This window comes from Borostomias antarcticus (genome assembly GCF_949987555.1).
Source record: "Borostomias antarcticus genome assembly, chromosome: 12".
NCBI lineage: Eukaryota > Metazoa > Chordata > Actinopteri > Stomiiformes > Stomiidae > Borostomias > Borostomias antarcticus.
Window position 1 is genome coordinate 13538491 of NC_140245.1, and position 25672 is coordinate 13564162.

Here is a 25672-nt window from a genome sequence, read left to right on the forward strand (position 1 = left end):
CCGGAACCTTCCAATGTAGGAAGAGAACAACAATGTCAGAGGAAGCTACAGATCTTTCCGTTTGGTGGCATGAGCACCTCTGTGTACAAACCAACTCATTCTTCTCTCTCTTTGTCCCTTCTTCGTGCTGGAGCTGCTTTTAGAAAATGTCGGCCTTATTAAAGTTTCAGCAGATCAAACTAGAAGCACGGTGCGGTGAAAAAGCCACAGCCTCCCCTGACTGACTGGGCTTAATTAAATATTCATTCATACGCCACTATTGTGCAGTAAAAACCTCAACAGGGGCACCAGGGAACTACCCCAAATGTTAGTGCAGAGCGTAACACTAACCAGGAGTTGATGAATGTTGTTCTCTATGCTGCCCAAGGCCAGAACTGTTATGAACATTATACTTTGGCTCCACTGTACTGTATGTGACATCTGGATGCTTCTCTGTCCTGATTTTTATTTTTATTCACCCTCACTCAAGATGGCAGCCATCAGGATGAGGGAAAGAGACGGGGAGAGGGGGGGGGGTCAGGTAACCAGCTCCCTGTTTGCTGAGCCCTGTTGACATAGCGGTCAAGACAGACCTGTCGTGCTTCATCTCCCCCAGGGGGCCACAGGACAACAACAACAACAACAACATGATGACCGGTCAGCAGCACAATGTCATCCGGCTCGCCCCTCTCTCTCACTCCATCCAGCAAGTCACTGAACATACCTGTTTGTGTCAGGCTCAGTGTTCAGTCAGTCACAGAGAAACTGGCCTTCTCCCCTCCCACTCCCCCATCATTTACCCCCAACCACCCTTTTCTGCCCCTTCTCCTCCACTCCCTTCCTCTACCCCCTCTTCTCTGCCTTCTCTTCTTCCCCTCTCCTCTCTCTCCCCTCTCCTCCTCCTCTCCTCTACCCCTCCTCTCTTCCTCTCCCCTCCTCTCCTCCTCCTCTCTACCCCTCCCCTCTCCTCCTCCTCTCTCCCTCCCCTCTCCTCCTACTCCTGTCTCCTCCTCTCTCTCTCCTCCTCTCTGCCCCTCCTCTCTACCCCTCCCCTCTCCTCCTCTTTACCCCTGTCCTCCTCTCTCTTCCTCCTCCTCTCTGCCCCTCCTCTCTACCCCTCCCCTCTCCTCCTCTTTACCCCTCTCCTCCTCTTTACCCCTCTCCTCCTCTCTCCTCCTCCTCTCTCTCCTCCTCTCTACCCCTCCCCTCTCTCCTCCTCCGCTCTCCTCCTCCTCTCTCTCTCCTCCTCCTCCTCCTCTCTCTCCTCCTCTCTACCCCTCCCCTCTCTCTCCTCCTCCTCCTCCTCTCTCTCCTCCTCTCTCCTCCTCCTCTCTCTCTCCTCCTCCTCCTCCTCTCTACTCCTCCCCTCTCTCTCCTCCTCCCCCTCCTCCTCTCTCTCCTCATCTCTCTCCTCCTCTCTGCCCATTCCATCTCCTCTACTGTCAGGTCCTGTGGATTGTGATGTCACAGTGGATGTCTGTGATGAACAGCTTGGCCGCTTTGTGCTGCCTCACTGCCTGCCTGTGTGTGTGTGTGTGTGTGTGTGTGTGCGTAGCTGAAGTGGATACCCCCCCCCCCCCTCCCCCTGTCCTCCACTAGTAGTCCTCGGAGTCCTCCCCAGAGCGCGCCACTCCGGTGGACCTCGCTAACTTTCCTGGAATTGTCCTGGACAGCTCTCTTCCTCTCTCGGCTCGCGCACCTCCCCCCTGTGAACCAGCGGTCAGTGTTCTCAGAGCGGGGGAGGGAGGAGGGAGAGCAGGGGAGGGAGGAGGAGGGGACGGGGGGGGGGGGGGGGGGGGGGGGTATTAGTGACCGGTGTTCTGCCCCGCCACCCCTATGCTCCCGGGGACCTGGTCCTCCGAGCCTCAGTCTCAGCCCATGTCTCGCTGCGCGTGGTCAGAGATGTCCACGCGGAGTGCGCCGGAGACCAGGCCAGCGGTGGGTACGGGGGTCCGCCGGTCATACGGGGAGGACAGCAGGTCACTGTTGGGGACAGCGTTTGCTTGCGGGGGTGTTTTGTTTTTAAACTTTTGCATGTGTAGCAGTAGTACAGCTGCTACAAGTACCTGCGGTCATTGTCAGGAGGTGGACATAATCAGCGGCTACTACCCACTCTGCTACGGCTTATTAAGCAGGAAGTAGCAGTCCCACGGGAGGGGCTCGCCCGGGGTCGTAGTTCATGAAACGAGTCATTAGTCTGTCGGTCATTGTTCTTTGTGAGTGTGATTATTAGAGATTACTAATGAATTGTCCAGATGGGTGCTGTGGTGAGTTTTATGACCCGTGACTTACGGTATTGTAGGACTCCTAACGTAACTGTGAATTAGTGCCATTTAGACCTCGCTTTCTAAAGACTTTCCTGCTGGCATTGTGTGATGTTGGGAGAGTGAGAGGGGCATGGCGGTGATGTTGGGAGAGCGAGAGGGGCATGGCGGTGATGTTGGGAGAGCGAGAGGGGCATGGCGGTGATGTTGGGAGAGCGAGAGCAGCATGGCGGACCGCAGCGCTGCCTGTGTCTTGCGGCTAGGGGGAGGGACCGAGACAAGATCCTGGCCCACTGGGAACTAGGTCAATGTGATGTTCCTGTTCTGGTAGCTAGGACGTCAGAATACAGTAAACAGTGACATCTGCTGAAAATCCTGCACTGACGGATGTCCTGGAATCAACATCTGGGTTTAATCAGGCAGTAGATGTTGTGGAAGGCCCCAAGGACACCCAAGAAGGTCGTTTCAATCACTGTAGCGCATGCCGCGATGCATCACCAATTAAAATACACTACTGAGTGAAAATAGAGTAGTAATTTTGACACCTCATAGTATGCTGCCTCTCACTACCAGCTTAATGTAGGCAGAGGTACTTACACATAATACCTCCACTGTCGGGAGCAGTGGCGTGGGCGCGGAGGGGGCGTCGGCTCTGATCTGCACATCACATGCAAATGGAGGAGCCGTCTCACCTGTAATGCAGCTTTCTTCCATCTGGGCCCCGTGCTGTCGCTAGTTTGGGATTCACGCACCGTCGACAAAACAAGGTTTAGAGACAGAAATGGCTGCGAGGTAGCATATGGCGAGGTGACATATGGCGTTTTAATCTGTTCAGGTATTTTAACGCTACTGTATGATGGATTGCTGCTACTGATTAGCTATTCGTTTTCATCAGTAATAATTACAGTACTTTTGAAAGTGCCAAGTCTGGTGAAAACGTGAACTGTCCAGAGATGAACTCATACCCTCTGCTCTGTATATGTTCTCTAATCTGGTCAAGTCGGAACTCGTCCAGTTCCCTTCTCCGGAGTAAGTGGTTGATTCACTCCGCTGACCCCCAGTCTCTCTCTCTCTCTCTCTCGTCCCCCTCCAGACGGCCGAGCAGCTTCCCTGGAATTTGCTGACGCCGCGCCCGCTCGCTCTCGTCTGAGAGGATGGACACGCTGGAGTCGGAGCTGACCTGCCCAATCTGCCTGGAGCTGTTTGAGGACCCGCTGCTGCTACCCTGCGCCCACAGCCTCTGCTTCGGCTGCGCCCATCGCATCCTTCTGTCCCACTGCGCGTCCAGCGAGCCCGTCCAGTCTATCGGAGCCTTCCAGTGCCCCACCTGCCGCTATGTCATCTCGCTGAGTCCGCAGCGCGGCCTAGACGGACTGAAACGTAACGTCACCCTCCAGAACATCATCGATCGCGTCCAGAAGGCCTCGTCCTCCACGGGCGGCACCCCTCTGACCCACAGCGGGGCCGACTCCCCCGGCGAGGCACCCGGCGTCATGACAAGCCCCGGCGCGCCGCCCGAGCCCGTCCGCTGCCAGTTCTGCGAGCAGGAGCCGCCGCAGGACGCCGTCAAAACGTGCGTGACTTGCGAGGTGTCGTACTGCGACGAGTGCCTGCGCGCCACCCACCCCAACAAGAAGCCCTTCACCGCCCACCGGCTCATCGAACCCATGGCCGACACGCAGCTGCGCGGCCTGCAGTGCCTGGAGCACGAGGAGGAGAAAGTGAACATGTACTGTGTCACCGACGACCAGCTCATTTGCTCGCTGTGCAAACTGGTGGGCCGCCATCGGGACCACCAGGTGGCAGCCTTGAGCGAACGCTACGAGAAACTCAAGGTAAGGACACGTTTCGGCGGATGGATATGTGCCGTGATGAGGGGCGGAGGGGGGGATACTGCTGTCTACTACTGACAGGATTAAAGGCATCGCGGTGGGTTTAAGACTGGACACGAAAGCCCCGTTTCCTTCCGGCAGCCATGTTCACCAACGTGACCATTCCCGCCGGCCCAGTCACGTGGCGTAGCTCAGGCTCACGCTCTGCAGCGAATAGTTTAGCGTCCGGTCTGTTTTTTCGCGAGCTGCGAGCGAACGCGTGTGATTAAAGTGCAGAGGAGCAGGGTTGGTTGGTTACCAGTGCAGAGAAAAGCACTTCTGGTGTGAATGCTCTCGCATCCAGTCTGAACATGGCGTTATAGCCAATAGGTGGCAGTCTGCGAGTGCGAAGCTTAGTTGTGTGTGATCTTGAGGCGTGATCTTGTGATGAGTGAGGAAACCATTCCAGTTGCACTGCCGTAGAATATACTTAGGCTGCAAAGAAACAGCTGTCGGTTTTTGGTTCTTGATTGTTACTTGATCCTTACCTTCCGTCAGTCCCAAACTGAAAAAAACTGTTGTACTTAATTTGTTCCAGTCATTATCCGAGCATGATAATTAAGCAATTATCTTAAGTACCACAACACTCAGAATGCCAAGGGTGCTCTGTACCATCGCTCCTGTGGAGGCAGTGCAAAAAAAACGTTCCTCATTAGCGTTGGGGAAGATGGTGTCTACCAGGAGGTTCTGGTTTAAGCAGTTCTAAATGCTCACTGGGTGGGAGTTTGTTTAATTGAGCGTGGCTGTTAGGCTGCATTAGGAGAAGCCCCCTGGGGAATGGCCTGCTATTACCCCTTGCTCTCCGAGCCTGGAGGGAAGGGCCGCTTGCCAGGAGAGGAGAGCTTCCTGTTTGGCTCCCAGCTGAGTCTGAGTCTGAGGTGTTCAAAGTGGATTGAACCTGCCAAATCTAATTTGATTTGAAAGGAGGGGGTGGGCGGGTGTGAGACGCGCGGTCGCCAGGGTTTCGTTTGATGTTTGCGGAACTTCAGGAAGCGCACGGAAATGATTCAGGCTGGCGGCGAAAACATCAAAGAAGAAAAAAAATCCACTGTCATGGTGAATGAAGACGTAATCTTATTTACCATAATGAGTTATGGACACTATCATTAACATCATTAATGTGATCATTTTTTTGCAACTAGCCCCTAGGATACGAGTGTCTGGATGCTCTATACTGTCATTGTTTTACTATTCAAAACGTTTGTTTTGATCATTACACAATTAGTCTGATCATTACAAGCTGAGAGGATCAATACAATGCCCATCCTTCACTGCAGGCCCAGAACTCACTTCTTCAAGAAAAACTACACGGTTCCCTCTTAAGCACCTATTGTATTTATTTAGCTACTCCTGAATGCTATTGCTGTAAGTTGCTATGGACAAATGTGTTACTAAATGACTGTAATGTAATGTAATGTACATGGATTTTGCTGAGCTCTCACATTTCACATTTACATTTTACATATGTCATTTACCACACTCTTGTATCCAAAAGGACTTAATAAGTACATTTTGTCAAGAGTGAACCGACTGTACATCCTAGTCATTGTCAGTAAAGAACAAGATTCAAGTGCTACAGTAGAATAAGGAAGAGGACTGTTGTTGGCCGAATGGACACAAACCCGGGTTAGCGTAAGAGAAAGGTGTACCACGGGGATGGTCAGGGCAATGGCAATTAACCCGGTTTGGGGCAAGGAATGTGGTTCACACACACACACACACACACACACAGACACACACACACACACACACACACACACACACACACACACATGTACCAAAAAATCAGAGAAGAGCAGAGGTTGAGATGAGTGAGCCCTGTGTCCTCATAGATGAGTGAGCCCTGTGTCCTCATAGAGATGAGTGAGCCCTGTGTCCTCCTCATAGAGATGAATGAGCCCTGTGTCCTCATAGAGATGAGTGAGCCCTGTGTCCTCATAGAGATGAGTGAGCCCTGTGTCCTCATAGAGATGAGTGAGCCCTGTGTCCTCATAGAGATGAGTGAGCCCTGTGTCCTCATAGAGATGAGTGAGCCCTGTGTCCTCATAGAGATGAGTGAGCCCTGTGTCCTCATAGAGATGAGTGATTCCTGTGTCCTCGTAGAGATGAGTGAGCCCTGTGTCCTCCTCATAGAGATGAGCCCTGTCCTCATAGAGATGAGTGAGCCCTGTGTCTTCATAGAGATGAGTGAGCCCTGTGTCCTCCTCATAGAGATGAATGAGCCCTGTGTCCTCCTCATAGAGATGAATGAGCCCTGTGTCCTCATAGAGATGAGTGAGCCCTGTGTCCTCCTCATAGAGATGAATGAGCCCTGTGTCCTCATAGAGATGAATGAGCCCTGTGTCCTCATAGAGATGAGTGAGCCCTGTGTCCTCATAGAGATGAATGAGCCCTGTGTCCTCATAGAGATGAGTGAGCCCTGTGTCCTCATAGAGATGAATGAGCCCTGTGTCCTCCTCATAGAGATGAGCCCTGTCCTCAAAAAGATGAGTGAGCCCTGTGTCCTCATAGAGATGAGTGAGCCCTGTGTCCTCCTCATAGAGACGAGTGAGCCCTGTGTCCTCCTCATAGAGATGAATGAGCCCTGTGTCCTCATAGAGATGAGCCCTGTCCTCATAGAGATGAATGAGCCCTGTGTCCTCATAGAGATGAGCCTTGTGTCCTCATAGAGATGAGTGAGTCCTATGTCCTCATAGAGATGGCGGCCCAGGGTGGCCAGAAGAACTCCAAGGTTTTCAATCTGACGTCTGCTGCAACTGGAAGCCAGTGAAGGCTGATGAGGAGGGGTCACACAGGAGAGTTTAGGAAGCTTGAGCAGCAGACGGGCTGCAGTGTTCTGGACACGCCGGATACCAGATAGATCTTCCATGCTGAAAGGGCTTTGAACATTGCTCAAATAAGCATAGTGAGATAGCCTACAGGCATGCTCATTTCCTGTAACAAAATAAAAAACGTTCATGAGCAATGATGGTAATGCATTTCCATTAATAACTACGCCTGCTGTTTGGGTGGGATGAAGCAATCGTTTGAACCAGTGAATAAAGTGATTTGTGTATGCATGCCCATGCTTTGTTGAGCAGTTGAAACCCTAAATGTGAGATTGTGGAAAAAAGACAATGCAACAATATTACAATAGCTCTATTAGATCTACAGTTCTGTTAGACGCAATACAGAAATACTGTAAGCCACTTTGGACAAACATGTCTACAAAGTAGCATCACTGTACATTTCCTTACACTTCCTCAGGAAAAAAATAATATTATAGCAATTGTTTTACTCATAATTGATCCTGTATCCATGGTGGACTTTGAGTTCACTCTCAGCCAGATTAGGAAAGGCCAGTGCTAAAGCTGCTGACGTCTTAATTAGTCATGACAACAGGCCTGTGAGAGCAGGAGATTGAGGTCACCACAGTTCAGGAAACATTTGACCCCCGGCATGTAAAATTCATGGTGAACAGATTTCATTTTTAAGTTTTAGCCATGAAAGACAATATTAGATCATGAGTGAAAACGTATCCACTTGCTAGGTTGCTAGGCAGCTAAATTGTAAAGAGTCTGCTTCTTTACTCTGGAAAATGAAGTATCCGGTGACTTTTGCATTCTTTTCAGTTGCTGCAGCGCTATCAGATAAGAGGCTTGGTCATTGTGGATACACCCTTCCCTTCAGGAGATAAAATTACCCGTTCAGGGGAAATGGTTGGTGGGAGGAAGTGGTTGAAAAATAGCTTTGGAGGTCCACGGGTCTGGCTCGGGGAGGAAGCTCTGATTCCACCGTCCAGAACGGCGAGGACCTCGCTGAGGACAGGCAGGGAGGCAGATATTTAACATGATCCCCCGTCACGTCGGCTCGCGCTGCGGCCGTGGGCGGGCCGGCGCCTCATCTCAGCCGGCCGGGAGCGCCGCTTCCTCAGTGAGTCACGCTGAACCAGTTGTGACCCTGTCCCCGGAGGCGTTTGTCTACCGGCCAAACCAATGACCGCGTGTCCCAGGGGTCGGGCAGAGGCGGAGGGGGGGAGAAAAACCCAGCCGGGGGAATGTGCACTGTGCCCTGCATGTGAATCTCATCAAAAAAGTTCACAAAAACAGAGTTCAGACAGTGCATCATGCGTTGCGTGTACGGAGTGAAAGTGGCACGGTGTGATCATCCTCACATGCACTTCCCTTCACCTCCATTAGAGGACACTGTTGAGATGTAGCTAATACATGTTTATATAGTGCTGAAAAAAAGCCCCCCATTTAACATGTTGAGCGGCTCCGTCTCGACGTCTCTTTCTCCAGGGTGACTGAGTCAGATGCGCGGCCCCGGCAGCCGGAAGGCACGGAGCTGCTCGCCTCCCTCCCCGAACACAATCACGCTGTTTATATCTGCCACGAGCAGCTGTGGAGAATTAGGAGAGAAAGGAGAGGGGAACAACGGGGCACGGCATCTCTGAACACCCTGAGACGTGGGGAGAACGCAGAGAGGGAGGGGGGATGTAGAGGTTGGGTGGAGGACAACAGAGGTGTTTAAAACGAGCAGGTCAGAAACGTGTTGTTTTTGCACAATCACGGTGAGCTGGAGAAAACAAGTGCGGACTGTTTGACCTGTTGAGGGGTCAGAGGGCGGGGAATGGCGGGCAGGGCCGTGAGACGAGGCGGCCACCCGACCTCACCGCAGGGAGGAGACTGTGGTGTTCATGCTTTCGGACACTTGAGATAAATCGCTCACACTCGTCCAGAGACAGAGTGTGTGTCTGAACACACTCGCCCACCGGTATTGAAACTGTGATTGGCTGAGGAGCCTATAGTGCAGACGGTGGATGATTGAAGTATCAGCTGGGCTGCAATAGAAGGTCAAGTGGTCAGAGGCCCCAGAGAGCGTTGTTAGCGCTGGTTAGCGCTGGTGGGAGCGTCGTTAGCGCTGGTGGGAGCGTCGTTAGCGGTGGTTAGCGCTGGTGGGAGCGTTGTTAGCGCTGGTTAGCGCTGGTGGGTGTGTCGTTAGCGCTGGTGGGAGCATCGTTAGTGGTGGTTAGTGCTGGTGGGAGCGTCGTTAGTGGTGGTTAGCGCTGGTAGGAGCGTCGTTAGCGGTGGTTAGCGCTGGTGGGAGCGTCATTAGCGGTGGTTAGCGCTGGTGGGAGCGTCATTAGCGGTGGTTAGCGCTGGTGGGAGCGTCATTAGCGGTGGTTAGCGCTGGTGGGAGCGTCGTTAACGGTGGTAAGCGCTGGTGGGAGCGTCGTTAACGGTGGTAAGCGCTGGTGGGAGCGTCGTTAGCGGTGGTTAGCGCTGGTGGGAGCGTCATTAGCGGTGGTTAGCGCTGGTGGGAGCGTCGTTAGCGGTGGTTAGCGCTGGTGGGAGCATCGTTAACGGTGGTAAGTGCTGGTGGGAGCGTCGTTAGCGGTGGTTAGCGCTGGTGGGAGCGTCATTAGCGGTTGTTAGCGCTGGTAGGAGCGTCGTTAGCGGTGGTTAGCGCTGGTGGGAGCGTCGTTAGCGGTGGTTTTTGTTCCTGATGAGGAGCAGATGTCATGAGACAGCCGTTATAAACGTTTACCTTTCGAAGTTCTCCTGCCCCCAATGTCATCTGACCACAAGCGCGAACACAGCACCTATTTTTAGGAATGTACTGGATTTACATCTCAAAACATGCGTGTGTGTGTGCGTGTGTATGTGTGTGTGTGTGTGTTTCCTCCCCCTGAAGCCCAGCAGGATTTTTTCCACTTGAAACACTCCCAGTGCGGGGGGGGGGGGGCTGCTGCTGAGCCTGATTGGTTGAATGTGTTGGCTGTGATTCTGATTGGTTGAACATGTCGGCTGTGATTCATACTGAAAGAACTCCTGCTGAGATGGAAGAGCAGGAAGAAACTGGTTCTCAACCCTCAGATTTCAACAGCGCTTCAATTTTCCCTTTGTTTTTAATTTGAATCATCTTGAACCGAACAAACAACGTCCTCAGTAATAAATATTAGTTCCTCAGCCTTGTTTTATTTCCAGCTATCCTGTTCATAAATAATGTTATATTAGCGGATACTGTACCTAATCAGTGGAACATAGCGTCTGGCCTCAGGGACAATGATTTATGTGTTATCAACATTCCACCAATGTGATGGTCGCACGACTTTTCCCACAAAGCCCTGCGACGCAAACATGATGCTGTGTCCACGTTTCTGTGCACACTCTGATGTAGCCATGAAATAAAGCTGAGCGGTGATGAAATACCGTACGCTCCACCATCCAGACGTTTGGCCCTAACCTACACGAGGGCACAGACCAGCGTCAGGGCCGGTACCATCGACCCAGACGTTACAGCGCAGACAGAGGACTGCGCATCCGCCGTGAGCCCAATACCAATCAGGATCAATCCTCCCAGCGCGACACTTTTCCATTCGCTGCGTCGATAAGCCAATAGATAAACCTTGCATCACGGCTGAGAGGGGAAAATGGCGCCCGGTGGGCTGACATCACGCATGCTGACATCCCGGTGGGACGCTCGGGGGCTACTTCCTGGGACGGCTGTATTCCTCCATTTGCCCTGGTTATATTTAGACCCTTTGATGATGCTGTATCCCCCAGAGACCTCCATGTTGTTTTTGTGTCATCGCCGTATTAAGGCCATCCATTAAGCCCCCCGTCCGTCGTTGGTAAGCAGCCCATCCCCCCCCACCCCCATCCCAACCTGCTACCCTCAGCCCCTACCCCCCCCCACGACTGCTGTTCACACTACTACCCGCAGGGCATCTCTCTTTAATCCCTGCTCATCATCACATTGTGGTTTAGCATGGTCTGTTGGGCAATACCATGATGGGACGGTGACATAAAGAAGACAGCCTGTCACTAGGCAGAAAGAGGGACCAGAGAGCTTTACATAAAGGCACTCCGTTTATAGGTAGATGTGGCGCCAGAGAGGGTCTTCTGACGCTTACAGTCATTTGCCGGTCGGCCGGGCTTGTGCGCGCGTCAGTCCTCGCAGAATCGCTCAACGAGTCGCGTCCGTGCAGCTCGCCGCTCCGAGACCGAGGCAGTCGGGATGAGGCGCTGTCGGGACCAGGGGTGCCGCCCTGAGGTGAGTGGGCCACCCCCCCTCTCCGAAAGCCGACGGGACGACCGCGGACTCAAGCGAAAGTGGAGACAGAGTGGGAGGGAGCCATCGTCTTCTGATTTGGTCTTTTATGCTTTTGGTCTCATAAGTGCAATGCAGGATCTCTGAGACTGTTTGGCTGACTTGTCTGTCTGTGAGTGTGTGTGTGTGTGTGTGTTCTCTCTAAGAGTATGGTAGGTGGTTTGAAGCAGCTTCTTGCAGGCTGTTGCACTTTCTCAGATGTTTTTAGTACAAATTTGTACTAAAAGCACAACAGGACTCATGTGTTTCTGTTCTGAAACCCACAGTATGTCTCTCTCTTTTTCACAGCAAGCGTTGGATTCCAACCTGGGCAGTTTGATCAAGAGGAACAACGAGCTGGAGTCCCTGATGGGGAAGTTGATTCAGACGTGCCAGCATGTGGAGGTGAGTGTCCTCCCGCACGCCACCTCAAACTACAGTACCCACGCTGCACCACACCACCGGTGTGAGCTCACGGGAGAGTCACGATACAAGATGCCGCTCACCTCGGGGCCCAAAAAATAAAGTGCGTTTGTGATGATGTTATGTTATTCAATGTGAAGTGAAAGTCGTCAGATGTGCATTGTAGATGTGCTATGCATCTGTCAGAAGTATTTTTGTGCAGTTTGACTATTAGATAACAGAGTGATTTTTACTGTTTTAATATAGTTTGAATGTACATGCAAAATATGAACACTGTAATACTACTGGTCATCAAATACTAAAGTGTTCAACCTGAATGGAAGTGCATGCATACCGTAGCAGGAGAGAAGGGTGGTTTGTTGAATGAGTTCAAACTGATATGTCATTAGTGTAATAATCAGAACAGTTATGTGACGGCACAGATGGAAAAAGCTCTTGTGTAGAACGAGTCTGTCTGTCCACAGTCACCAGTGCCTCTCTAGGACAAGTTATAAATAGAAGTGGCTTTGAAAACTATGGCTTCACTGTGTAGGCATGGACTAATCAACAGGGACTAGTTACTGTATCCTAACAGGGACTAGTCAACAGGGACTAATCATCCTAACAGGGACTAGTCAACAGGGACTAATCATCCTAACAGGGACTAGTCAACAGGGACTAATCATCCTAACATGGACTAGTCAACAGGGACTAGTCATCCTAACAGGGACTAGTCAACAGGGACTAGTCAACAGGGACGAGCAGAACGACCATTAAAACAAGGGCAGAGAAAGAAAAGACAGTAAAAAGAAGATACAGTATAAGATATCTTTGGACTTTCATTTGAATCAATCTGGCATCGCAGGGTACGGTTCGATTAAGCCACGGTTGACAGGAAATGGCGTTCTGCATGGATACACTTTCCAGTACGGTGACGATGACATTTGCTGGCAGGCCATTGGTCCACTTTTGATATACTGACCCAAAATAAAATCCTGTCATGCGCCATAAACTCATGTGCCCTTTCAAATGGTTCTGTATTAAAGATGTAATGGAGAAGGAAATGACCTCTTTTTAACCTGGTGCATTTACTGTAGTAGGAAATGTGGATGGTTTCTAAACACAAAGTTTACCCCTAAAATAACCCCTTTAAATAACCACAGTGTTATTTAAGCAGTTAGTGTGTGTGTGTGTGTGTGTGTGTGTGTGTGTGTGTGTATGTGTGTGTGTGTGTGTGTGTGTGTGTGTGTGTGTGTGCGTGTGTGTGTGCGTGCGTGCATGCATCCAAACAAATTATGCTGAGTAAATTGGCTTAGCTTAAAGTAGTCTGCATATTTAATTGAAGATTGTGGAATGAGCTGAGAATTATTGTACAGCTCACAAGATAACTAAATTAAAACTGTTATCAACCGTAGGGGCTCCTATTATAGAGGTCAGGGTGGGCCTCCCAGTGCAGAGGGGCGTAACTATTCACTTAGTACACAAGAGGCACGTGCATTTTAGAGAGCTCCTCCAATGTTCCAGTGCCATGCAAGGTAACTCTCCTCCTTCTGATGAATCTGGCTGTTTTTTTTGTGTTTTTTTTACATTGCGTCTTATTCCTTTTTGATAGGGTATTTTCAAGAGAAACATAGAACATTGAGGCAACACTCATTAAATGCATTCATAAGACAAATCTATCTCTGGATGGCTCATTAAAACTAAACTGCGCACATCTCTGTCAAACAGATGGAGAGAGATGATGACACTCCACCATAATCCCTTGAACTGCGTGAGTGGGTAGAGAACACACATTCACAGGTCGGTGCAGCCAATTAGCGGCGCAGAAAGGACAGATCTGTGGGCTTCTGAACGAATCCCTTTCACATCATGAAGAGAGAAGGGCCACAACACACCTGGTTGGCCTGGCAACACTCACCTCCCACGCAAACACACAGCTCCCCTCTCGCACGGCTCCTTGCCAGGTTTCACCTCGTCTCAGCTGGAAACCTGCACAGGTGCTGAACGCTGGGTGTCTTTAGGAAATAAAAGCAGACACAAAATGGATGGCTGTCTCATATACTCCATTGGCCTCTAAAAGTGTAATTGAGTGTTGGCAAAGCTTCAAGGGTATTCAAATGATCTAAATGTTAGGTCAATTTGGCAAAGGCCACTGTTTATTGCATTGCATGGTAGCCAGTAGATAGTGTGGCAGCCCCCGGGACTTTTGGCTCTCTGAAATGGCAGACCGGGAACTACAGCTCATAAGATGGATGATGCCCGGGAACTACAGCTCCCAAGACCCTTCAGGCTGTGCATTGGGAGTCGAGTGAGTGCGGCTGGGCTGATTCTGCACACCTGGGCTCAGTGTGCAATCAGCCAAGAGAAACCAGCTCGCTGCTTAAAAAGCCCAGCTCAGCCCAGAAGAACTCTGGAGAGAGAGGCAGCTGCCCCCGATCAAATGTTGAGAGAATGTTTATGTAATTCTAATTATTTGACAGTAAGGCCCAATCCCATTTCTCATTTCTACCCGTACCCCTCGGAACAGTGTCAAGGGCTAGTGGGTTGAAATATATGAAATGGAACAATGTGCCGGTCTACATGGCCCAGTAACAAGGGCAGAACCCCTGCTGCTGGAATGAAACAATATTGTAACGTTAGCTACTATCCAGTAACTAGAGGCACACATTTGATCATGTCAGTTAACGCTAGGAGGGAGGATCGGAAGGCTGCGTATGGATTCAGGGAATGAAAAGAAAATCAAATGCAAATGGTTCTGTCAAAGGGTCAATGTCATTAGCTGTGATTTAGTTGTTTTTTTAATGATTTGTTTTGTGTGCGAGATATGTGAGGAGGCACAGAGTTCCAGGACATTATTGAATGGTATCACTGTGTGCTTGATTGGGTTTGCTTGAGGGGTTGGAGGTATCAAGTGATGCAGCTGGCACTCATGGTGTAATGGTTATGACTGTTGCGTTTACTCTATAGTTGAAGAAATATTCAGGTGGCTTAGTAAATATTACATTTATAAAAAACATAAGGAGGCTATAGTGGAGTTTAACTTCAACTGAGAACCGAGATAGGCGAGTGTGCATACATGTATATTTGTGTGTATAAAGCAATTAAGTGCCAATTAGCTCTATTCTTAACTACTTATAGTTTATTTCTATCTCTCTTAGCTGCTGCTGACCATATAACTGGACAGTATTGCAGGTGACAAAAGACCAAAGACTGTTTTACTTGATTGATAATAGAGGGTGTTAAATAATTGTAGCACTTTCTAATCATTGCTATGCCTCCTCCCATTTTGGACACAATGCCATCAATGTGATCAGATCACAACAACAGTCCATCACAGAACATCACACTCAGTAGCTTTATTTTTTTGACCTGTTACATTGTCATCCCTGGCATTGATAGGTGCAACTGTGGGTCACCAATAAGCACACTTCTTGAGACAAAAACACTTTTAGTTTTGGAGATGTTCAGAGCAAGCATGTTGTTTTACCCCCATTTAGACATTCTCCAGATCCTGATTCAGGATGGTTAGTTCATTTTAAGTTGAAGCAGCACTGTACAATGTTGTTCTGCATACTGTATCATCACACAGGAATTCTCAATTGCTAGGGGCGAATCATTCATGAAACTAGAGAGCAATAAGGGGTCCAAGCAGCTGCCCTGTGATACTCCACAGTTGCTATCTATGCAGTCAGATAGGCTACCATTAAAACATACTCCCAGATAAATAGCTGACCATTTAGAGAGTCCTTCTGCTAAATCCATAATTATTTAGTTTCATAATCATTATGTCATGATCTATTACATCAAATGCGTCTGAAGTCAAGTAAGACTGTGCCTACCATTTTCATATCCATGGGTTTCAGCCAGTCATCAATTAGTTGGGCTAGGGCAGTGGCGGTAGAGCGATATTCTTTGTATGCATGCTTGGAACTAGAGATCAGTCTATTCTTAGTAAAATAATCTTGGATTTGTTTGAAAACTATTTTCTCAAACAATTTGTTCAGGACAGGAAGTATGCTTATCGGTCGACTTAATGCCTTGAAAGGTTGATTTATTATCCTTTGGTGTTGGCATTTCCTTTGCCTCTTTCCAAACCTTAGGGCAAACCCGTACAATAAGCATTTATTCAAAATGTGAAAAATTGGAGTTGTGAGCAGAAGGTATTGGTAACAGCCATCCAGATGGTCTATACAGTACCAAACAGCTTCTCATTAGGCAAAGACAGAACAGCCTATCAGCATCTGAGATGTCAACCGGCACAAAACAAAAATGTGTCCCTGATTATACAGTTGTGTTTCTGTTCATACTGTAAGGAGGAGCCATCTGTGGGTGTCATGTTCTTTCTGAGATTACCAGCCTTGCTCGTTAAAAAAATACAGATATAATTGGCAATTTCAACTAGTTTTGTTAAGAAAGCACCATTCGTTTCTATAAATGAATTTGCCTGATACGACGACCTTCCCATTATTTCATTCAATGTCCTCCATAGTTTTAGAATGATGTACGCCAAGATGAAAAACAGCATAGTTAAAGATTCCTTGCAAGACTATTCTCAGCAGATGCAAAGGTGACGGCTTTCCAAACTAGATGATCCATACGAGATATAGAATACGGTTGGTATTTCTCTATGATAAATGTTAGGATAAACAGTCCAACAATCAAGGTTACTGTTGTTGTGTCTCAGGTCAACGCCTCCAGGCAGGAAGGGAAGCTGATGGAGGAGTGTGACCTCCTCATCGACATCATACAGCAGAGGAGACAAATCATTGGCACCAAGATCAAGGAGGGCAAGGTGAGGTGAACGCACACATAGCCTTGTTCAGGTTTAACGCTCCAGATTGTTTTAAACAGACTGATGATCTGGAACACTGCAAAGTTCTAAAAATACAATTTTTAAGATTCAAGCTGTCAAATCTTATGGGAAGACTCGCAAAGACTCATGTCGTGTCACGGCTGTTGAACGGTACGTGAACCCAGTGCACGCGCTGTTTACCTCACCGCTGCTTCTATCATGTGAATGATGGTTCTGTGAGTTCAGGGAGTTGACTAAAGCAACACAATGGAGAGTGGGTGGATGGATATCCCCTTCCCATATGCTATTCGTCTGCTTTGGGACGGTTGGAAAGTTCGCCGTCTGTTCTCTCTCAAGCTGTTACACAAGGTCGCTTGATCTGTGGATTCTCACTGGAGTAATCTGACGTGTGACCTACCGTGTGCCTGATATTTTGTGTGACTGCTGAAAACTCAGTTTTAGCAGTAAACGAAGAGTTTGCTCAAACATGGTGGGTGGTCAAAAGTCTATTATTCAATTGATTACTGTTTCCTGCTTACTTCACACATGGTGTCCCTCTCTCCTAACTGTAACTGTAACATGGCCCTGTAGCATAGCCTAGCTTGATCTAGAGAGAAGCTTGGTTCTACTAGCAATCCTCTGAACAGTGGGACTGGTTCATTCCTTCCTTCCTTCCTTCCTTCCTTCCTTCCTTCCTTCCTTCCTTCCTTCCTTCCTTCCTTCCTTCCTTCCTTCCTTCCTTCCTTCCTTCCTTCCTTCCTTCCTTCCTTCCATCCTTCCTTCCTTCCTTCCTTCCTTTCTTCCTTCCTTTCTTCCTACCTTCCTTCCTACTGTACCTTCCTTCCTTCCTTCCTTCCTTCTCTCCCCCTCCCTTCCTTCTAGTTTTCATTACACACCAAGCCCCGTAACCCCTAAGTATTCTCTCACGCTGTGCTCCAAGATGTCTTCTGATTGGCAGGCTGGGATTGCCGTCGTATTTACTTTGTCCAGTTCCCTTGCGTCTCGGGGTCAGGGGTCAGAGCTCGCCCCGGATGGCCCTCAGAGAAGAAATTAAAACCTACCAAGGAGAACTCCTTTGAGCCGAGCGGCTCTACTGCTGAAATATGTGACCATCTGTCGCTTTCTTGAACTGATCTTAGATGTACTGTAATAGCTTTAGGACATAATAGAATGGTTGCCAGCTTTTCAGAGAAATATATAAAGAACTCAGTTACATTTACACTTTGGAAGCAGCGTCGGTCAGATGATGATGATGATTATGATGATAGTGTCTCAGTGACCTTAATCTGTCTGACCCCAATCGCTCTCTCGAAATCTCTTCAGAGATGAGAAAGAACAAGCGGGCACAATAAAAGAAAAGAGAGCGAGATAAAACAAAAACAACAGTCTGTTTTTGATCTGTTGGTTTGAATTGGATCACAGATCGCCCCAGATACATCTGGCTCCGGCAGGATCATATTCCAAACCTCTAAACCTGTCCGTGGTCCCGTCCCCCCACGGTCCCATGCTCCCCCCCTCCAGGTGGTCCGACTGCGCAAGCTGGCCCAGCAGATCTCCAACTGCAAGCAGTGCATGGAGAGGTCCTCGGCCCTCATCACCCAGGCCGACCAGACGCTGAAGGAGACGGACCACGCCCGCTTCCTGCAGACGGCCAAGAGCCTCACGGAGAGGTGAGAGAGAGACTCAGAGAGAGACTCAGAGGGCGTGGGGTGCATGCTGGAGGAATGCTGGCTCCAGGCCCTGGCACCCTTAGGGTCAGCAGGGCCGTCGCTCGGGGGGGGGGGGGAGCGGTCGCACCGGGCCTCGCGCTTTAGAAGGCCTCACGTCAGGCAGGAATGTTTTATTTTTGTATTTATTTTTTGCTTGAAGTACTAACGCGGTTGGACTTTTAGTGCATGGTGGTGCGCTAAGTTACCTTGCCCGATGTAACCAGGACATCACTGGAAACACTGCGCTTTCGCGACCTAGAGCCGTGTCGGGGGGGGGGGGGCATCTCGGAGGGGGGGGGGGTGCTTGTGACTAAGTGAAAAAATCTCACTCGTAACTTTTGGTCAAACCTGGCGGCCCTGTATAGTCTATATTCAGCAGTGCAGCGCATGGTGGGCTACGTCACGACCGTGGAAGATGCATGATGTGCGTATTTTGTACCATGTGGAAAAAAAGAGGTGCATGCATAGAGCATAAAGGCCTCGCAATGCCTATTTCACACAGGGCCTCGCATATCTCCCAGACTGCCCTGTGGGTCAGCTGGGAGGGCGATGGTGTTTCAGATGGCGTTGTACTATACTCTGTGTGAAAGCTACAAAGCGTTGTTACCGTAGAAGAAGTGCGATAGAAAGGACATTCCATCGTGAACGATTCACTTATGTCCTCTAAACTTCAAGGCACCAAACTAGCTTATCACCGTGTCCATCACGGCCCGTACCTAAATTGATAATGGATATTGAGCGAGTGTGACCTTCGTCTTACCGCCAGGGTCTCCATGGCGACGGCTTCGTCTCAGGTGCTGATCCCAGAGATCAAGCTGACGGACACGTTTGACACCTTCGCCCTGGACTTCACCCGGGAGAAGAAGCTTCTGGAGAACCTGGACTACCTGACAGGTAGAGATGGCCCAGCTGCATCATTCACACCAGAAGCACAGGAACAGTGTGTTTGCAGTATTCACGTCTCAATAGCCTGAGATCAGACTGAACTGTCAACTCGTTACGCTCCGTTGAGAACTTCAGTCTGACGTTGCTTCCACTCGAACCAATTTCCATGGGGGAGGGAGATAAGATTTTATCTTTATTGCTGATGCACAGCCATGACAACCATAGACTACATAATGACAACACAGAGCAAAGTGAAACAGTAATGTAATGATGGTAGTAGGCTACTGTACGAATGGCGGCCGTAGACAACTTTGTTACTTTGTTTCCACTACCGACTACAACCAGTCAAATCAAATCAAATCAAATCAAAGCTTTATTTGTATAGCGCATTTCATACCCAGAGGCAACACAATGCGCTTTACAGAGAACAAGGGAGGTGGGCATACGACCCACCCCTACATATTCCAGAGGGAAGAAAAAAAACAGTATCACCCAGGGGCCAGATAAGTGAGCTGTAAAAATTATTCCCTGACCCCTCTCAACAAGGCGATCGAGCAAGCTCCTGGAGTATTTTTGTCGTCTTCCTCCCAAATCTCAAGTCTTCCTCTCAAGTTATCTGAGTGACCGTTAGCTCTCTCTACAGCACCTCTGAAGTCACATTGTCCGAACGCACAGCTACACAACGTTCGACGACAGCTTGGCGACGGCGTTAGTCCCGTTAGCCTTGGCGCTCATTGGCTAATCGTTAGAACCCGCAGCGTTCATTTGTCGGTTATATTTTAATCAGAGAACCAGCTGTTTCACATAGCAACACACAAACATCTGGACCCAGGCTAATGTTTCAGGGCCAGGGGTAGAATACTTTCCCATGATACCCTGCACTAAGTTTGGTTGCATTTTGGTTAAAAGTTAGTAACAATACAAAGAACTGTAAACGGATTCTGAAAGCTTGTGGTGAATAATGTCTGTTTTCCCTGTGAATTCAGAGGCCTTGAGGGCCAGCTCTTTAAATGAATCACCCTGAATCACCCACCAATGTGCAGCCTTTGGGAGAGACAGAGAGAGAAGAGAACCATTTTCAGCTTAATCACTCTGCCATCCTCAGCCCCCCCCCCCCCCACCTCCACCCCACTGTAAGTGGTTAGTTAAGAGATAGCACTGTTGCAATCAACAGCCTGTTACAACCGCTCACTCCTGGTAATGAGCTCCTCTCTTTGAAGTAAATCTTCATCCTTAGAGAGAATGGCTGTTGTAGTTGTACCGTGGCTACTGGACAACAGTATACATAATAACAATAACAAACCCTCCTACCCCGGTGTTGTTGCGTCTGCAGCGCCGAGTCCCCCGGGCATCAGGGAGGAGCTGTGCACCGCGTCCTACGACACCATCACCGTCCACTGGACCTCTGACGACGAGTTCAGCGTCGTCTCCTACGAGCTCCAGTACGCCATCTTCACCGGACAGGCCAACGTTGTCAGTAAGTATTTGTGGTGTCGGATAAGGCTAGCTAGCCAGAGGTAGCAAGAAGTACTGCGCACACACACACACACACAGACACACACAATCCTCACAGACTGCTCTTGAAACATTTTTTTTTCTTTTTACACAAATATATAGGCTAGTTGATAACTGTGTTATGTCCCGCTGAACCCTCTCGGTACAATGCATCTGCTACTGAGGCCCTTAACCCCCCTCACCCAGCTAGAGACTGGCCCAGCGTTACGGGATCCTGATCCCATCAGGCGTCTGTCAGTCATGGGCCGACAGGGGAAGCAGCTCAGAACCAGAACCAGGGTCGGGATTTGAGCGAATGATGGTCGTCACACGATTCAGTGCCCTGACAACCCCCCCCCCCCCCCCATGGCTCTTGTGTCCCCCCTCACACTGCGCTCACACTCCACTGAGCAGAATCTCAAATGAAGTCAAGACAGGACGTCTACGGCAGCTCCTCAGCTCCAAACACACTCTCTTTCCTCTCTCTCTGGTGTGGATGGATTCCATGAAAAACATTGGAACATTATGACAAATATCTGCTTTAATTAAGATCTTTTCCTTTATTTTTTATTTTTTTGCAGCCAGTCAGTATGCACGCCATGATTGCTCGCTATCTTGACAAAAATTAAACAATAGACACTCTGTTGCCAGTGTATTGGAGTATACAATGTGCCACTGCTTCGTTCTTTAATGAATGAGCTGCTGGTGTCCACAGGAAACGCTTGTTTTCCCAAAACAATAGTGACTATCTTTAGTGCCCTGTGAGCTTACTGACTTTGGTCATTGTTATAGTCTCTTGACAAAAAACACTTTTACAAAGGGCAGGTGTAAATTTAAAGTGACACTTTTTTTTGGTATATTTTTTCCCCTGTTCAACAACCAGACTGGTGGAAACACACTATGCTCTCTCCATGCTTTTGGTTTCACATTCATGTGAGGGCTGTGGACAGAGGTGTTGCTTCTGGCCTCACACGCACGCCTCAGTGTGTCACCAAACTACACACCCGACCGACCTCTTGCTACAGGGTCAAGTATTCCCCAGAAGTTCATCCTTACAAGGACAAATCCATAAGATAGATTTCCGTTTTTATACTATTATGCTAAAGCAAAGGTTGTGTGGTGGTCACTGGCAAAATGGCTGCCATGCATGATGTGCAAATGGAAGGCAGGGGTTTTCTGTGAGGAGGTCGTTCAATATAGCACCCTGTCCTACTGCAGCTCTCACACCACAGGCTCCTGGAGCGCTAACGCTGCACACAAGGACAACCTGGGACAGAGAGGACAGCCTGGGACAGAGAGGACAGCCTGGGACAGAGAGGACAGGCTGGGACAGAGAGGATGAGGACAGCCTGGGACAGAGAGGACAGGGGGGGACAGAGAGGACAGGGTGGGACAGAGAGGACGAGGACAGCCTGGGACAGAGAGGACAGGCTGGGACAGAGAGGACAGGGTGGGACAGAGAGGACAGGCTGGGACAGAGAGGACAGGGGGGGACAGAGAGGACAGGGTGGGACAGAGAGGACGAGGACAGCCTGGGACAGAGAGGACAGGCTGGGACAGAGAGGACAGGGGGGGACAGAGAGGACAGGCTGGGACAGAGAGGACAGGGTGGGACAGAGAGGACAGGCTGGGACAGAGAGGACAGGGTGGGACAGAGAGGACAGGCTGGGACAGAGAGGACAGGGTGGGACAGAGAGGACGAGGACAGGCTGGGACAGAGAGGACAGGCTGGGACAGAGAGGACGAGGACAGGCTGGGACAGAGAGGACAGGGTGGGACAGAGAGGATGAGGACAGGCTGGGACAGAGAGGACAGGCTGGGACAGAGAGCAAAGGGAGGGACAACACGCTGTGTCCTTCTCATAATGGCTGCTCTCAAAAGACAGTTTTATACAGCACTTTCATGACGGGAATCTCACACCTTTATCACGCCACGTCTCTCTGTATAAAAAGCACTGTCACGGAATGGGGGAATATTCTGTCACGCCTTGCATGCCGGCAACGGATGTAGTAATATTGCCGAACCGCTGTCTGTATAAATGAGACAGCTGACATTGCGGCACAGGGGTGTAATGTTTTGATGGTTTGCCAGTGAGAAGGGAAAAAAGAGGGATGTGTTCTTTTCTCAAATGTAAACAAGCCTCAGGTTTTCACTGCCTACATCACTCGGTTTGGGAGCCCTCTGAGAGAGGAAGCAGGCATGCTGCTAGTTCATTCCAGACGTAGCCCACTTCTCAACATGTTTTTGTCATTCAAACAACTAGGAAATAGTCTACTTATAATCCAAGTTAAGTTGGTTTATAAGACAACGTACTAAGACAATTTCGGGTTTAGCAGGCTAGGCTAAATGCAGCCAAGCCTTCAACTACACCTTGTCTCATTTGACAACTAGCGAACGTTGTGTATTTGGATCACGCCTCTAGACTTCTGGATAGCCGGCATGCTATATAAAATCACACATTATGCCGGCTTTCTTTGGTTCAGTATCAACAAAGAATGCCAGAAAATGGAGGTGTCTTTAATATGGCAATGTAGCAGGATCTTTGTATAAATCAGGCTGGTGTGTAGCCTGAGGACACACACACACACACACACACACACACACACACACACACACACACACACACACACACACACACACACACAGCAGACCAAAGCCCAGTGGAGCGAAATTAGTCTTTGAGGTGTGAATGGCCTCCCCTTGTTACACTGAGACTCTCACTCCAGGAAGTTACTTTACCTGCTTCCCTTCCAGTATTTAGCTGCTAATTAGACATGCTGTCAAGTTTCTTCTCTTGAATTGGAGTACAGACACATTGTAGCATATCAAGTCTATTCTTAGTAGACTGTACTATTACTAAAAAATAAACAGTCTCAAATGTTTCTAGATGTAGAAATGTCTCTCCGTCATGTGTGGAATTGGAGGGAAGAGTTTGAGACTGCAGAAATGACTGATAGAGGTATTTGAAGAATACCTTTAATCTGGCCCTGGTCTGCGTGGGTCTGATCAAATGTCTCCCTCCCCTTCCCAAAGCAAATAGGCCTCCCTCCTCTCCCACTACGGTGAATGTGGTGTACTGCAAAAAAATAAATGTGGGATTAATTAAATAATGATGGACGTTGATATTTGGTCCCAGTATGCTGTTGACCTTGGCGCACAAGACTTTGCTGCAGGAAGAGTCAGCATTTTTGCAATTGTATGAAAATTATCTTGCTTATGGAGTTGAGCAGCAGTTTGAAGGTCCTCACTAAATAAAAACATGTTTTGGGTTTGTGTGTTTTTATACATATGAGTGCACTTGTGTGTGACTCAAACTGTGTGTGTGTGTGTGTGTGTGTGTGTGTGTGTGTGTGTGTGTGTGTGTTTGTGTGTGTGTGTGTGTGTGTGCGCGCGTGTGTGTGTGTGTGTCTGTGTGCGTGTGTGTGTGTGTGTGTGTGTGTGTGCGCACGTGTGTGTGTGTGTGTCTGTGTGCGTGTGTGTGTGTCACACTCCCAGGTCTGTGTAACTCTTTGGACAGCTGGATGATCGTGCCCAACATTAAGCAGAACCACTACACCGTTCACGGCCTGCAGAGCGGCACCAAGTACATCTTCCTGGTCAAAGCTCTCAACCAGGCGGGCAGCCGCAGCAGCGAGCCGGGGACCCTGAAGACCAATAGTAAGGACCGGGACACAGGACCAGGACACAGGACACAGGACACAGGACACAGGACTAGGACACAGGACTAGGACACAGGACTAGGACACAGGACCAGGACACAGGACTAGGACACAGGACCAGGACACAGGACTAGGACACAGGACTAGGACACAGGACTAGGACACATGACTAGGACACAGGACTATGACACAGGACTAGGACACAGGACTAGGACACAGGACTAAGACACAGGACTAGGACACAGGACTAGGACACACTCGATAGAAAACAAACTAACATACAATGTTGTTTCAATGTAATATAGTAAATGTTAGCAAAGCTCATCTTTAGATTATTGAATTGTCAAACAAGGTGAAAGGCTTGGCAGTGAAAATGTACTTTGGTGTACTGGTATAGTGAAAATGCTATACTGTACTTTGGTGTACTGGTATAGTGAAAATGCTATACTGTACTTTGGTGTACTGGTATAGTGCTATACTGTACTTTGGTGTACTGGTATGAAAATGCTATACGGTACTTTGGTGTACTGGTATAGTGCTATACTGTACTTTGGTGTACTGGTATAGTGAAAATGCTATACGGTACTTTGGTGTACTGGTATAGTGCTATACTGTACTTTGGTGTACTGGTATAGTGAAAATGCTATACTGTACTTTGGTGTACTGGTATAGTGCTATACTGTACTTTGGTGTACTGGTATAGTGTAAAATGCTATCCCTTGCTTGACCTGTGATCTGTCTTGCTCCCCTGACCCAGGCCAGCCCTTCAAGCTGGACCCCAAGTCAGCCCACAGGAAGCTGAAGGTGTCCCACGACAGCCTGACCGTGGAGCGGGACGAGAGCTCGTCCAAGAAGGGCCACGGCCAGGAACGCTTCAGCAGCCAGAACAGCTACGGCGTCGTGGGCAACGTCTACATCGACAGCGGGCGCCACTACTGGGAGGCCCTCATTGGCGGGAGCACATGGTGAGTGCGATACACAAGCTAGACGCCACCGGCTCATTCCTGTTGTGGGCAGCATTTTGTGCTTGCTAGAATTTGTGACAAACCGACGTAAAGGTGTTGATTTTTGAATACTGGAAGTGTGTGGAATGTTATCCGAATGTAACCTTGGCGTGGTTTTTTTATTGATGGTTTAGTGTTGTTTGGTGTCACGTGGCGCACTGACATTAGGGCCATGCCCTTGGTTTGGCAGGTATGCGGTGGGCATCGCCTACAAGTCGGCGCCCAAGCACGAGTGGATCGGCAAGAACTCGGCCTCCTGGGTTCTGTGCCGCTGCAACAGCTCCTGGGTGGTCCGGCACAACAGCAAGGAGCTGGCGGTGGAGCCATCCCCCCACCTGCGACGCCTGGGCGTCCTGCTGGACTACGACGCCGGCTCGCTGGCCTTCTACGACGCCGCCGGCTCCCAGCACCTCCACACCTTCCGCGTGGCCTTCGTCCAGCCGGTCTGCCCCGTGTTCAACGTGTGGAACAAGTGTCTGACCGTCCTGACTGGGCTGCCCATCCCGGACCTCCTGGAGGACCCGGAGCCCCAGGATTGA

General features: G+C 49.4%; 1 protein-coding gene across 2 annotated transcripts; it reads left to right on the forward strand.

Moving 5' to 3' along the window:
* Window positions 1–3397: 3397 nt before the first annotated feature.
* On the forward strand, window positions 3398–25672 carry LOC311316267 (E3 ubiquitin-protein ligase Midline-1-like; the record flags this gene model as incomplete). 2 transcript variants are annotated; one of them, XM_084447099.1, is made up of 9 exons in its annotated part: window positions 3398–4078; window positions 11498–11593; window positions 16275–16382; window positions 17904–18052; window positions 18858–18985; window positions 20310–20453; window positions 23966–24127; window positions 24887–25094; window positions 25324–25672. In XM_084447099.1, 9 exons carry the CDS (start codon window positions 3398–3400, stop codon window positions 25670–25672), a joined length of 2025 nt encoding a protein of 674 aa, XP_084303225.1. The 2 variants fall into 2 exon arrangements, with proteins under 2 accessions (XP_084303225.1, XP_084303226.1); XM_084447100.1 differs by having other exon boundaries at window positions 3398–3964.